The sequence below is a fragment of the Pogona vitticeps genome, chromosome 1 (assembly GCF_051106095.1).
Source record: "Pogona vitticeps strain Pit_001003342236 chromosome 1, PviZW2.1, whole genome shotgun sequence".
NCBI classification, from domain to species: domain Eukaryota; kingdom Metazoa; phylum Chordata; class Lepidosauria; order Squamata; family Agamidae; genus Pogona; species Pogona vitticeps.
The window spans coordinates 17,238,558-17,253,220 of record NC_135783.1 but is presented as its reverse complement, the minus strand read 5'-3'; the positions used below and the strand labels follow the sequence as shown (position 1 = coordinate 17,253,220).

The following is a 14,663-nucleotide window of genomic DNA, read 5'->3' as shown; positions in this document are numbered from 1 at the left end:
TCTCTAAATAATATTCCTTTCACTCCTTACAACGTGCTGTCTGAAGTTTCCTTATTGAGAGAAAGGCGGCCAATAAATAAATAAATGAACTCTTCCAATACCTCCATTCCACAACTACGTAGGCTAACCTGTATAAGATCAAGCAGCAAAATAAACACAGCTAAAAGAACAAAGATAAACTATAACAATTACATATATTTTAATAGGATTTAAGGTTACATGAAGACTTACAAAAGTGACTACATAATTTTAATGTCCTATAACACCAGTAAACGTATTGTGCTTATTTTTTTATGACATTTCCTGTTATATATTTGGTCAATTGATAATACTTGTTCATTCAAAAAAAGGCAGAAAATTGTGTCTAAAACCCCACAAAAGTATTGAAACACAGTTAAGTAGCACCTGATGCTGCAAATAATGCTTAATGTTTTTTCAAGGTAGAGAGCCTCTCAAACAGATAACAACTCTATTACCTCATTTATCCTCTTCAGAGCATATCTGTGCAGTCTCCCAACAGTGCCTTTAAATCTCTCATATGTTTTTTTTAAAAGAAGAGAAGGTGGCGGTGTCACGTTTTCCTGCCAACAGCCATTTTAAAATCTGCTAAAATATTTAGTACATGAGGATGTCATCCATCTTGTTAACATCTGGTTTATGATAGGATATGCTCCAAAATTCCTTGCCTGATTAACTGTTCACACTTCCAGCGTGGTAAAAAATGCTGAAGGAAATAAAAATGAACATCTCAAGATATTTGGCAAACATTTTAACTCTTTTGTTCATTCCTATGACAGACCACCAAGGTTCCTGCAGTGTGGCTTCAGCAGCTTAAATATTGGTAAATTGGAAGAATAATCGCATCTAATGTAGGGAAACATCCTATAGCAGAGAATAAATAGGGGTTTGGTAGCAGGTAAAAGTGGCCAAGAAATTGGAATGCTGATGAGAGGGAGAATCATGGCAAGACATACTATAGAATAGCTGCGAGAGGAAACTGGATTAGCAGAAAAACCTATTTAAAAGGCAAAAGAAAGAGGAAGAAGTAAATGAGAAGAGGCTCTCTCAGGTGGAAATTCAGCGATTATCACAACTGCTGGACGAAACTAGAAATGTGTCTGATCACTGAGGAATGTAATACTCGTAAAGAAGGTGTGTTTTGTTGAAATAATAACAAAATCAGTGTAAGCACACAGAGCAGCTGGTCTTGTGGACCACCCAGAAGGTCCAAATGAGATAAAATTGTCAAAACGAAGGAGGAAGGGATATATATTACTAGATTTCATAGAATAAATGTTAAATTAACCCCAGGATTCATTCATCCCTATCTCAGATTTCCATTTAAAAATCATGATCCACCTACCACATAAATGCAAAAAAGATATAAGACCTAACCTGAAAAGAAGCCCTAGTATGATTTTTCAGGATGCTCGTAATATAAGCCCTACCCCAAAAATAAGCCCCAGTTAAGTGAAACCCCGTCCTCCACCCTTATGCAGCAACCAGAAGATGACATAACTGTAGATTGTTGTTCATGAAAAAAATAAAACATCCCCTGGAAATAAGCCCTAATGCATTTTTGGAGCAAAAATTAATATACAGTGGTGCCCCGCTTAACGATTACCCCGTTTAAAGATGAAATCGCTTTACGATGCCTTTTTTGCAATCGCTATTGCAATCACAAAACAATAATTAAATGGGGAAAATCTGCTTCACGATGATCGGTTCCCTGCTTTGGGAAATCAATTTTTCGCTTTACGACGATCAGAAAACAGCTGACTGTTGGGTTTCAAAATGGCCACCCGCTGTTTAAAATGGCTCCCCGCTGTGCTTAGGATGGATTCCTCGCATTACAGGCACCAGAAAATGGCCGCCCTATGGAGGATCTTCGCTGGACGCTGAGGTATTTCGCCCATTGGAATGCACTGAGCGATTTTCAATGCGTTTCAATGGGCTTTTTACTTTCACTTGACGACGATTTCGTTCTACAGTGATGTCGCTGGAACGGATTAACGTCGTCAAGCAAGGCACCACTGTAAAGCCTTGTCTTATTTTCTAGGAAACACTGTATTTTTTTAAACAATAGGATACTGAAGTGATGCCTGTTATTTGCAATCTTACTATAAATACCTGGCTATTCTTCTTCAACAGAATTGTTGTGCCATCATCAATTTCAAATTCTCCATAGTCTTTTAAGCACCGCACCTGAAGAAAGAAATAGCAGCTAAGAGAAATTAGCTAGTCGTACATTTAAAATCTTGAGCATAAATTTGTATCATCATTTCACTATACTGGCTATATTGCTGGTAGCATAATTAAACCACAGAACCAAGAAACTCACCCTGATGAAGATACTATCTTTTCCAAAGTTCTTGCTATAAACAATATTGAATGCTGTTTTCCCACTTACTTAAAAGAATTTTTATTTTGTCTCCATCGTAATCATATGAAAGTGTATCTCCAGACAACAATAGGAACACAAACAATGGTTTCTGTTAGGAATAACAGAATGACCTTATAATGACCAAAATCCTGTTGCTTGGCATGGCAAATTGCACCAAAGTAAGGTCAATGAATCAATGCCAGTCAACTACTCTCTAAATGCCATTGATTCAAATAGGCTACTCTTCTACTGCGCTAAAGCACCATTTTTCGTCCAGCCCAGTTCTGTCAGCCTTGTTTTGCAGTAGGTCTCTTGTATTTCCAACTAGATTCTTCCTTTCCTATCCTGGCTTAATGGCTTCTCATCCAGATACTAACCAGACCCAAACTGGCTTTAGTTTCCCAAATCAGACAAAATCAGGTGTGTCCCAGGTGGTAGGTTTTTAACTGTTCAGGTCTGATGTATTGACGTTCTCTCCCTTGTTTTTGGTAAACATACATTTATTTGTACTTCAGTAAGTGGACTTCGGTTTTGCTGAACTACAGAATGTAACTGCAGAAGGAGCAGCCCTGTTAATTCTGTGCAAGGATTACAGGTGAAAATATAATAAAAAGTAAAAAAAGACAGGAACATGGAGGCCCCGTTAAAGAATAGCTTTTATATTTTTAATATGAATTTGTGGATAAGTTCACTTCATCAGACATAAGAGTCTTTATGGTGTCACCATGTTTTTTCTCTTTTTTTAGCTTTTTATTTTGTTTTCACCTGTAATACAGGACGTAAAATTATGTTAATGGAAAATCTAACAAAAATCTCTGAATAGCATTTATACTGTTGGCTACAAGTAGCTACAATGTCTATTAAAGAAGAATCAGCTTTTAATGAAAATTAAACACCACACAGCTGTTAGGTCAATTTTACTTACCTCAATGTACAAACTTTTAGGAGGTTTAATGTCTTGCGTAAGGTCCAGGCCATCTCCTCCTCCTAGAGATCTCATATAGGTAGCCAAAGATTTTTTATATTGGTTGAACCATACCATCTGAAGATGTAAAATGTTTCTTTAATTAGTCCTGAAGTTTAAATGCTGTTTCAAATGCTTAAAACAAGAACCGTTAAAAATTAATTGTACCAGAAAAGAGGCAACTAAAGGCTGCCTTCTCAAAAATATACCTACAATACCATCCCTAATATCTAGTCCTATCTGTAAAAGTAAGTACTGAAAAGCAGGCATGCTGAAATTCAGTACATTTTTATATCTCAGTAAATCTGCAGAATTAAAAAGTGACTATCATCTATTTAATCAGAAGGAGTAGGCATCCTTCAATCTCGAGAGACTATGGTAACGTGCTCTGTATGGAGGTCTTGGAACATTTGTCTTCAGTGTGGAAGGGATTGTCACTCTCGAATTGGCTGAGAAGGCCAATTCGAGAGTGACAAGCCCTTCCACACTGAAGACAAATACAGTCTGTCCCCTGTCCAGCTCCCTGGTTTTGCTGGTTTTGGGGCGGCCTCTTTGCCTCGGCCTGCTGGACAAGGGTCTCTTCAAATTGGAAGAGGCCATGGTGCACCGCCTGCCTCCAGGCTGAACCTTCAGAGGTCAAGGCTTTCCATCTGTTGAGGTCCATTCCTAAGATCCCGCTTGCAGATACAGTGGACCCTCCACTTACGGAATTACAGTAATTCGTATTGGAACGGTGGCTGCAGGTCGAAAAGTCCGTAGGTCGATTTTCCATTGACCTACAATGCACTGAAAACAGATTAATCCGTAACCAGCCGTTTTTGTTTTGTTCAATTTTGGTTTTTTTCTGGTCTGTATGTCGATTCTCCGGCTGCAAGTCAAATCTAAATTTTGCAGCCAGAGAAGTCTGTAACTCAAAAAGTCTGTAAGTCGAGGGTCCACTATATCCTTGTGTCGCAGCTGTGGTCTCCCTCTGGGGCAATTTCCCTGCACTAATTCTCCATAGAGGAGATCTTTTGAAATCCGACCATTAGCCAATCTCAGAATATACAGTTATGAAAATGATCTAGCTTCTGTCTCTAAACTCTCCACAGGGAATCCTTTCCTCACTGACCCCTGCAAAGGAGGACCTGTGTATTTCAGGGATTCTGTGAAATGTTTTTATGTTACATGTTGAATTAATGAATTGTTACACTTCCTAGGCTTCACTATCTCTTCACTGGAGCTTAGGATAACCGTTAAGACACAGAAAAACAGAATGTAGAACAGGATCAGTACATGATTTGCTGTAAATCAGCAAGGGTTCCTGTCTCTGAATTATTTCTAAACATAGACAGTAGCTGGTTTATTTAAAAGAATTGTGAGAACTCAATGGTAAAATATCTGATTACCAACAGAGACATTCTATAATAATACATTACAATCCCTTTATATTCCGCTATTCCAACCTATTCACAGCAGATCCATGGCAATATTGGTGAAATGGCTGCTACTAAATGCTACTTGTTAGAATGAAAAAGTGTTCAGTGTCATGATCTTTAATTACTATGGGTTAAATCTGAAAGTATTAAAGCATATTTGCTATACTTTTTAAAAGTAAAAATACATCTTTCTTTTTGGCAACAACTTTCCATATCTAAAGCACGTATTCTGGAACAGGCTCCTCTCCCACGTGTCTATAAGAACACAGGCAATAGCCCAGTTACTTAATACTCTCTCTTCCTTCTTGTCTTTCCACAATGTTCAGTGTCCTTGAAACTATAAATATAAGAAAACGAGCTTACTTCATCAGCTGACATGTGAAAGCGAACAGTATTAGGCAGGACACTACCATATTCCCATCTAAGTGCTCGGATGCGAAGCAGGCGATCATATCTGTAGGGGGAAAATACAACGTAACAAACATATTCATATTCAGAAAAACACATGATTTAATACCTTAATGAATAATGAAATTATCTTAATCAGAAAGTTCTTGTAACCTTATTGTTAACTTCTTAATTCATACTGCACAAAGGAAAGTGTTGTTCTGAAGTTAGGATGACTATGCAAGGGAGCCGGGACAACATCATTCAGTTTGCGTTTTGGTTTGAATTGGCATTTCTTGACTCACTGTGTGAACCCTTTGGTTCTTTTATGTTCGCCTGTCTCCAGATTTTGCTGTACAGTTGGGGGGGGGGGGAAGAAACACCACACAACAGTATCTTTAGGGAAAAGTGCACACAAGCACATAAACCATGTGTCAGGAAAAAAACTGCAAAATACACATTGGGGGAAAATGCATACAAAAATACCCTGTTTCCCCAAAAATAAGACCTAACCTGAAAATAAGCCCTAGTATGATTTTTCAGGATGCTCGTAATGCAAGCCCTATCCCAAAAATAAGCGCCAGTTAAGTGAAACCCTGCCCTCCACCATTGTGCAGCAACCAACAAATGTCATGACTGTATTTGAATATAGATTGTTGTACATGAAAAAAACAAAACATCCCCTGAAAATAAGTCCTAATGCGCTTTTTAGAGCAAAAATTAATATAAGACTCTGTCTTATTTTCAGGGAAACATGGTACAGTGGTGCCCTGCTAGATGCTTACCCGGCATGACGTCGAAATCGCTTGACGATGACATTTTTGCGATTGCTATTGCGATCGCAACACAATGGTTCCAATGGGGGAAATCCACTTTACGTTGATTAGGAGCCTGCTTCATGAACCGTTTGTTCGCAAAACGATGTTTTTTCCGGCTCCGCAAAATGGCTTCCCTCCCTTCTCAAAATGGCTGCTTTCCAGACGGAAGCGTCGCATTACAATGAATTAGAACAGCTGATCGGCGGTTCTCTATGGGCAATCTTCGCTGGACAATGAGGTATTTCCCCCATTGGAACACAATGACCAGTTTTCAATGCATTCCAATGGGGATTTTTTTTCACTTGACAACGATTTCGCTTAACAGCGATTTTACTGGAACACATTATCACTGTCAAGCGGGGCACCACTGTATGTATTTTTAAAGAAATGAATACAAAACAATGTATTTCTGTATGGAATTCTTTTTTTAAAAACTCAGAAACTAATAAAGAAAAGAAAAGAGTGAACTATAGGCAGGTGAAATGAGAAAGGAAGAAACCAGCAGAAAAAATTCTGACTGCTTCTAGATTACACAGCCTGTTTCTTATACAAAAAACCAATAGTGCAGTACAATTAAAACTGTTTGGAATATGCGGAACATCTCTAACTCAGGAATCTGGTGCTTCAGGCTTGCACCTCCCTGCCTGGGGCTATTTAAACTGTTTCTGCAAGTCATGAATGTGAATGCACAACAAGATCAGCAAGGTAGTCTAATCCCAGATGTCAGCGTTCTTCACTGAATTGCTGATCAAGCCCTTCCGTATTTGTGTGTACATCTGCACACGTATGTCAGTAATCGGAGGAGGATTTATTTCCATATCACATATTTTTCTGCAACATATGTTTGCATTTATGGGTGGGTTTGAACATGTTCATGAATAATCTAGCGAGAAAGGCCAGATTACTCATAAACATGTTCGAACTTGCTTATGAGTTCAAATGTAGGTTACATTTGAAATATCATAGAAATGTTCCCCCTACTCATCAGTAATAAGCTATTCAGATGTACCTAAGCAGACGAAGCCCATGACTAATTATATCACTTTGCAGAATACTGTTGTTGTTATGTGCTATCAAGTTGCCCCCAATTTATGATGAATCTATGAATGATCTCCAAAATGTCTGGTCCTCAACTGAAGCTGCTCAGCTCTTGTAAACTCAACCCTATGGCTTCCTTTAGGGAATCAGTCCATCTCACATTTTCCTCTTTTCCTGCTGCCTTCCACCTTGCCCAGCATTACTGTCTTTTGCAGAGAATCCTGTCTTCTCACCATGGGCCCAATGTAGGAAAGTCTCAGTTTCAACATTTTCTGCCTCCTGAGCTAGTTCAGGCTTGATTTGATTTAGGACCCACTTGCTTGTCTTTCTGGCCATCAAGGGCATCTGCAAAGCTCTCTTCCAGCACGTTTCAAACAAATCAATTTTTTTCCTGTCAGCATTCTTTATAGTTCACCTTTTACACCCATACATGGTGATCAGAAATACAAAAGTGTAGATGATCTTGGTCTTGGTCTCCAATGACACATCCTTACATCCTTGATAATCTGTTCTAATTTCTTCATTGCCTTCTGAATCTCAGTCTTTTTCTGATCTTGTGGCTGCACTCTTAATTTGGATTGATGGTTGAATCAAGTTATACAAAATCTATTTCAATTTCTTCATTGTCAACACTAAATTTGCATAGTTCTTTTGTAGTCATAATTTCTCTCTTCTTAAATGTTCCACTGCAGTCCTGCTTTGGCACTTTTTTTTCTTTTATTTTCATTAAAAGTCATTTCAAGTCATTGCTGCTTTCTGCTAGTAAGATGGTATCGAACAGCAATGATTCAAAATGTCATTACATGATAAATTCGATATTAAGAAACCCTGGATTTGTCCCAACTCTGGGAGGCAGTGGAAGACAGAGGGCCTCCGTGCTCTGGTCCATGGGGTCGTGAAGAGTCGGACACAACTTAATGACTAAACAACAACAACCATCAGCAACTCCTGTCCCTGAATAAACAGATCTGTCCCTGAAGTGAAGGACTCCGTTCCTGGAAGAATCAGGAACAATTCTGTAGATGACCAATAAAAACTTACAGGTATGCAATAGTGCATCGTCGATTTCTCAGAAGAGAGCAGTGGCGAAATTTGATCGTTGGAATCAGTTCACTGTGTCCTGATTTAGCTTCATTTCTGGTAACAGAAGGACAAGCTATATTACATACGCTTTATAAGGAAGAAACTGTAATATATTTATTATGGATAAATGCAGGGAGGACAATCTTAGTCATATATCAGCAAGCCCAGTATCTGCTGTATTATTAGTCTTGCTTTATGAATTTTATCTGACACAAAAATGATTTGTAATTTCTCTGTGATCTCAAAAAAGGCGATCTACAGGAGATCAAACCACATTCCCGCTAAGGGGGTGACTACATTGATAAATAATGCAGGAAAGGCACCAGGATTGGGACAGCAGATCGCATTATATTCCACTGATTTCATGACATAAAAATAAATGTGAATTAGCTCAGCGTTCTCCCCCACAATGTGTAATTTCTCCTCTGCTGCTGGGGCTTTTTCTTTTTTTGAACTGAATGCATTCACATCAGTTTAGTTGGTATGACTGCTGAAGCTGATGTGTTTATATTTCTACTTGAAGCCAGTCCTGCTGGCTACAGCAGCGGCCAGAGGGGTAAGGGAGTGGAGAAACTGTTATATGAATCCTCTCCTTCTCAAACTGGTGCCTGTATCTGTTTGTATTGCTCTTCCCTTCTTTTTTTAAATGCTTGCTGCCTTAGTGCTAGGGTAGCTAAGTGATTCTTTAATAAAGGTGAGGCATTCACACAGAGAGGGGGGGAAGTTATCTGTTAGCCTTGTTTCCAGATTATTAAGTAGCTCTGCTCTTACTGTACCTCCTGCAAATCATGACTGCCAGAGCACAGCTACCTTAAAAAGCTGCAAACAAAGCTATTTCCTCCCCCCCATTTGCTGATTTCAGTGTGGTGAGCTGAAGCAAATTAAGTGGAGAAACCTGACTTTCGGAGTGCAACTCACAGTGGATCCATTTGCATTTGCCTGCTTTTTAGTCCTGCCCCAAATCCTCTAAACCTGTGCTTTCTACATTCTCTAAATCACAAAGAAAAAGCAACAAAACTGACATGTTCTCTGGCACATACATACTGTTATGTTAGAAAGGAAAAAGTAGCACACTTTCTTCCTTTTTGTTTATTTATTTATATTTAAAATATTTTAACTCATTTTTCTCATCTAGAGGACTCAAGGCAACTTATATTATTAAAACAAATAATAAAAAAAACTGGAAGGGGAGAGGGGAAAGTGAACAAGTTGGCAATTATATAACTTGCAACTAAAATGGATTTTCTTTATCAGGAAGGTACAAAGGAACTGAAGAGACTGGGAAGCATTTGGGCACCTGGAACTTATTTTATCAAATGTCATTAAGATGCCTCAGTCTGAATAATTTATTAATTATTTTTGAGCGAGGCTTACTTACACATCAGCCTGATTCTGTTCATACAGTGATTTCATTTCCTCAAGCACCTGTCTTACTCCATCCTCCTGTAAAATAAAAGGCAATCACTTCATCAAGTGTCAAGCATTTAAAACTACCATTCTACCAAATTTAAGGAAAAGTTTCAATAACAACAAAATTCAGCTATGTTATACAAAATCTGAAGCGGTTTTTACTTAAAAGGAAAACATTGGCTAAATCCCCATCTTAATGTACACTGTGATCTATATTCTAGTCAAAATTTCCACTCCTTTAAAAAAGTCCCCAGAATTGTTTTTCATCAATATTCTGCAGCTTTGGACTCTGCTGATACTTCTCCTTTTAACTACCTACTCAGTGATTCAAGGGACAGAGGTGCAATGAGACTGGAAGAATAATGGAAAATGGACTCAGGTTAGATACAGGGAGGACAGCACTAGACTTTTTCCAACAAAACTTGAGAAGAGCAACACATTTTGAATCAACAGACGTCAGAATACTCTTCTGTTTCTCTCCCCCTGTTCTGGATCCATCAGCACAGTATGGGTAGAGAGCGTGCCCAGTTCTGTGTAGACATATACTTCCTATGGTAGTCCTTCAAGCTGTAAATATAATATTCCCTTACAAAAATAAAAATGATAGTTTGAGTGGAAAACCTCCATAATAAATCCCACAGAATTACATGGGATTTACAGGTATATCCAAGCAAACATGCTTAGCATTTCAGCCTTTGGGTGGAGAATGGAACAAAATTCCATCCTGGGAACACAGGCCAATGAGCTAAGTTGTCCAAGTAGTATTGATACTGCTAATTAGCAATTCTCAAGGACTGTTTAGGATCTGGATGTCCTGCTTCACAGCAATAGAGGGAAAGTTCTGTAGCTCCATCCTGATGAACATATCTACCGTAGCCGAGGAAAACTGGGGGCTGAGGGGCATTCTATTTGCTTCCCCAACTGTTATAACCAAAACAAGGCATAGAAACAAATGTACAGTTTTGCTGACAGTATTTATTGCTATTCTCTGTTGAGGGCAAAAAGACTAAAATCTAAAGATGGATGCATAATGATATGTATCTCAGGTATATTCTAAAGTCTCAAAAAGTAAATGCCAAGGAAGTAAATCCAGTGAAAACCAGACAACTACCTCTAAGTATTACGAATGCATGCAGCCAAAGAGGTGCACAGTCCAGATACCTAACCCAGCAGGTAAAAAAGAAGAGAGGCTGACCAAGCACATAGCCTGGATACTTACTCTGAAGGGAAAAGCCAAGAAGCATAAATAGAACTGCTGTATTAGCTAGCAGCCCAGGTTTTGCCTGGATTTTAGACATGCCACCTGGGGCCCATTTAGGCCATCAGGTGGCCTGGATTTTAAGCCTTTTTTTAAAAATAGGAAGTCTCCAGCACTTACAGAAGACAGAAAGCAAAACATGCAGTCAATATGTTGGCCTCCCCAATTTCACTCCCAAGACATAAGTAATACACAACTCAACAAGATCCCACAGGTGTGTAAACAAAAGGTTCAGGGGTAAATTTTCCAAAGAAGTAGCCATGGTAGTCTGTCTCATCTTGTAGGCATCCTTCAGTCTCAAGAGACTATGGTAACGTGCTCTGAATAGAGGTCTTGGAACAGCGTCTAGTGTGGCTGAGAAGGCCAATTCGAGAGTGACAATCCTTTCCACACTGAAGACAAATACAGTCTGTCCCGATTTTGCCGGTTTCGGGGCTGCCTCTTTGCCTCGGCCTGCTGGACAAGGGTCTCTTCAAATTGGGAGCAGCCGTGATGCAACGCCTGCCTCCAGGCTGAACGCTCAGATGTCAGGGTTTCCCATCTGTTGAGGTCCATTCCTAAGGTCTTCACATCCCGCTTGCAGATATCCTCGTATCGCACCTGTGGTTTCCCTCTGGGGCGACTTCCCTGCACTAATTTCTCCATACAGGAGATCTTTTGTAATCCGACCATCAGCCATTCTCACGACATGCCCGAGCCAATGCAGACGTTGGTGTTTCAGTAACATATACATGCTAAAAATTCCAGCTTGTTCTAGTTTGTCTCCACATTCTGGCAAAATTAAATGGCAAGGTGGGGGGCAAGTGAAATATATTTTGGCACTCTAAAGCCTAACGTATTTATTTCATTGTGGACTTTTTAGAACTTCTTCATTTGCAGTTGCAGGAATGCTTGGTTCTAGAAGATTCACAAACATCTAAAACCTATTAATTAGCAGAGCTGCCTCCAAGCAGAGTCATGAAGCCATAACATTAAATAGGTGCTGGGGGATTATGGGAGTCTTAGTCCGAAATGGAGTTTTCCAAGCTTTATTGTTACACCTTGCTGCCTTTCTTGCCTTGGCAAGAGGTTAGAATCAGGAATCCTGGGGACGCTTCCCAAATCTATGAGTCTGCCAAAAGGAAGGTCTAGTAAGCCTGAAATTGAATAATTCTAGCACTACATTTATTTATCCGTTTATTTGATTTATATCCCTAGTTCCTACCAAAACTGGGATTGAAAGCGCGTTAGCATGGGCGTCATTCATGTGATTTTTGTTCTCGCACTAGAGGTGAGTTGGCAACTTGCTGGACGTACGGAAAGGGGTATAAATGTTTTAAGGAGACACACACGCACTCAGTCTGGCCGCAAAGGAAACCTCAACAGCGGCGAGTCTAGAGGGAGAAAAAGAGACCCGTGTGTTTCTCCATCTCTTTCACACACACACACACAAACACGCGCGCACGTCTCTTTCGCATACACACAATCCTTCCGTGAACTAGGAAAGGCGAACCGCGCGGACCAAGGCTCACATTGAAGGCAGGCAGCTGCCCGTCACTGGCTCGATGTAGCTCCCGGACAAGCTCGGCCGCTTTCTCGCAGAACATGACGGAAGGTCCGAAGAATAAGCGACCCCGGCCAAGCGACGGGACCTTTTTTTTTCCCGCGGCTCGCGCCAGCCAAACCCGCGCCGCCAATAGGAAGACGGGACGCCCTCGTGCGAAAGGAGAAGCCCCGCCTCTAGTGCTTTGTACGGAAAGAGGGAAGGGACAAACTTATCTAACGTTTGGTTGTTGTGGGTTTTTCGGGCTCTAATGTTTATCGGTTCCCACTGAAATGTGGCAGCGTTTGGTGCATGCGAGTCCGGTTCATGGCCGGGGGGGGGGGGTCGAAATATGTGACTTGACTGTTGCAAACCAACACTGGCTGACCTTGGAGCAACCACCAACGGGAATTCAGCGGGACTTTTCCCAGCGTATGGCATTTGCCTTGTTTGGCGTCTAACCGTACAGGATGAAAAATCGATAGGATGATTCACGCAAGGACGGGTTGTCACTCTCTGTTCTCGTGACTTCCATCAGTTGTAATCGAATGTGTGAAATAATTCCATTGGAAAATGTTGCTTTTCCTTCAGTGACCGTTTTACAGAGTCATTGATTTCCTATATAAAGTTCATTAGTTAAAAAAAAAACATCACCTTGCAAAACAGTAGTTTATTGTTATGCAGTAGGTATAGGTATGAATACAGTTACATTTATTGCCAGCCCAATTTGATAAAGCAGGCTTTATTAGGAAGTTAACGCTATAGTACATCTTATCTTAACCCTGACCCTAAGTAACACAGAACTGATTAATTTTACAGTGCGGAGAACATGTTGAAAGCTTAGGAATTTGTTGCCCACCTAATTATTCCTATGGTTCTTCTAAATTTTGTTATCAGTTTATTTTCATAGTAAAATGTTGTGTAGTACAAAACCAAACAAACACATAGGTTGTGGTATTTAACATAGCATAATTAATTTAATTAGACCTTATGATTACATAGAAACTCATTTTTCTTAAGCCACAGTAAGTGACAGCAATTGAGGGCACCTGACTCAGCAATATATCTAGTTACTAATAAGTAGAATGGATGTGACTACATGCTGAAACTATTCATACACATGGCTCAGTTATGAATGGTTTAGTATGCCATTATACTTCTTAAAAGTAATTTCCAAGCTCAGCTACTAAACTTGTTAATTGCCTAATTAATTTAATTAGACCTTAAAAGGAAGTCTGCCCAAGGAAAAAAAAGATACCCAGTTAGCTATACTCATTGCTCTTTCCCCATTACCTTAAATAGATCTGCTTTGCAGTAACTCCCAGTGATTTTAGTAAAAAAAAAATTTAGGGCTCAGATTTGTTAGCTTGATATATAGGAACCCACAGTCGTACCTTTCTGGAATACCAAGAAATAAGCATGGCCTTCCACCTTCAGTCTGCCTTAAAACTGTAGCGCCTCCTATTAATTGCTAACAAATTATAATTGTTCTTTCCATTATATCCAGGTACAAAGTATTTGACTTTTTCATCTTATCTTAAATATCTTTATTTTGTCTTGGTCAATGTGAGCTATAACAGAGATGTGGAAAATATAAAAATATCAGCACTACTTTTTTATTAGAAGCAAATAGTGTGAGTGTAGAGACAAAAGTGTCCTAACTCTGGCAGTTCTTAATACAGTATAAACAGAGGCAATGTAATTTCATATTTCTCTGACAATATTGGAGTAGGTCATTCTTCCTGTTTTTCCATCAGGAAATTATAAGAACTTTAAAACTTCTACAAGTGTGTTTTCACTTCTCTTTTGCAATCCCATTTTTTCTGTATTGCCATTTTTAAAAATTGCTTTTCTAAAAACTTCTGTGCAATCTACTCTAAGAGACTTATTTTCCTACTGAATCTAAAATATTATAGTTAACCAAATAAACCAGCTAGTGGATATAATATCCAAACAGGAGAATCCGGTGTCAGACGGAAGGGTGTTGAATGACAAGAGGCAACCGCAGAATCTGTCAGTCCTTCTTCTGGAGTTGGAGATTGGATCAGATGACCTTCATCTTTCACATTTTATGAGTAGCTGGTGCCTTCAGCATCACATATGACTGCAAGTCTGGCATATGGGAGCAAAGCGATTTTTCATAATATATTGTGACAAAAGACGAAGCCCAACTCCCAGGTTTAACCAAAGGAACCGAAACAGAACCGTGGCTTTTCTCGCTCCCGGTACTCCAGGCGGCTACACCATACGTTCCCGTGCCTGCAAAGAAGAAACCTGCGCGCCTCTATGTAACGTGATGAAGCACTTCAGACGTCAATCCGGGAGGTTTGTTTTCCTTCGGGTCCGGGCACGCGAAGCCGCAGCCGCCATCTTTGTGGCGGG

At 39.7% G+C, this 14,663-nt stretch overlaps 1 protein-coding gene across 2 annotated transcripts; it reads right to left on the bottom strand.

The window, feature by feature from the left end:
* Positions 1-175: 175 nt before the first annotated feature.
* On the bottom strand, positions 176-12,463 carry GINS1 (GINS complex subunit 1). 2 transcript variants are annotated; one of them, XM_078382850.1, is made up of 8 exons: positions 12,271-12,354; positions 9,817-9,852; positions 9,470-9,534; positions 8,050-8,145; positions 5,129-5,219; positions 3,309-3,425; positions 2,131-2,205; positions 176-724 (listed from the first exon to the last, which is right to left on the bottom strand). In XM_078382850.1, the coding sequence occupies exons 3-8, from the start codon at positions 9,502-9,504 to the stop codon at positions 656-658; spliced, it is 483 nt and encodes a 160-aa protein (XP_078238976.1). In that variant the 5' UTR covers positions 9,505-9,534; positions 9,817-9,852; positions 12,271-12,354; the 3' UTR covers positions 176-655. The 2 variants fall into 2 exon arrangements, with proteins under 2 accessions (XP_078238976.1, XP_020650433.2); XM_020794774.3 differs by lacking the exon at positions 9,817-9,852 and having other exon boundaries at positions 12,271-12,463.
* Between the last annotated feature and the right edge of the window lie 2,200 nt (positions 12,464-14,663).

Excerpts from the sequence above, each read along its gene's own strand:
- GINS1 (XM_020794774.3), bottom strand. The coding sequence starts at position 12,345 with ATGTTCTGCGAGAAAGCGGCCGAGCTTGTCCGGGAGCTACATCGAGCC. Across the intron at positions 5,220-8,049 it reads CGATGCACTATTGCATACCT|ATATGATCGCCTGCTTCGCA; the intron begins GTAAGTTTTTAT and ends TTCCCCCTACAG. Across the intron at positions 2,206-3,308 it reads CTAAAAGTTTGTACATTGAG|GTGCGGTGCTTAAAAGACTA; the intron begins GTAAGTAAAATT and ends TTCTTTCTTCAG.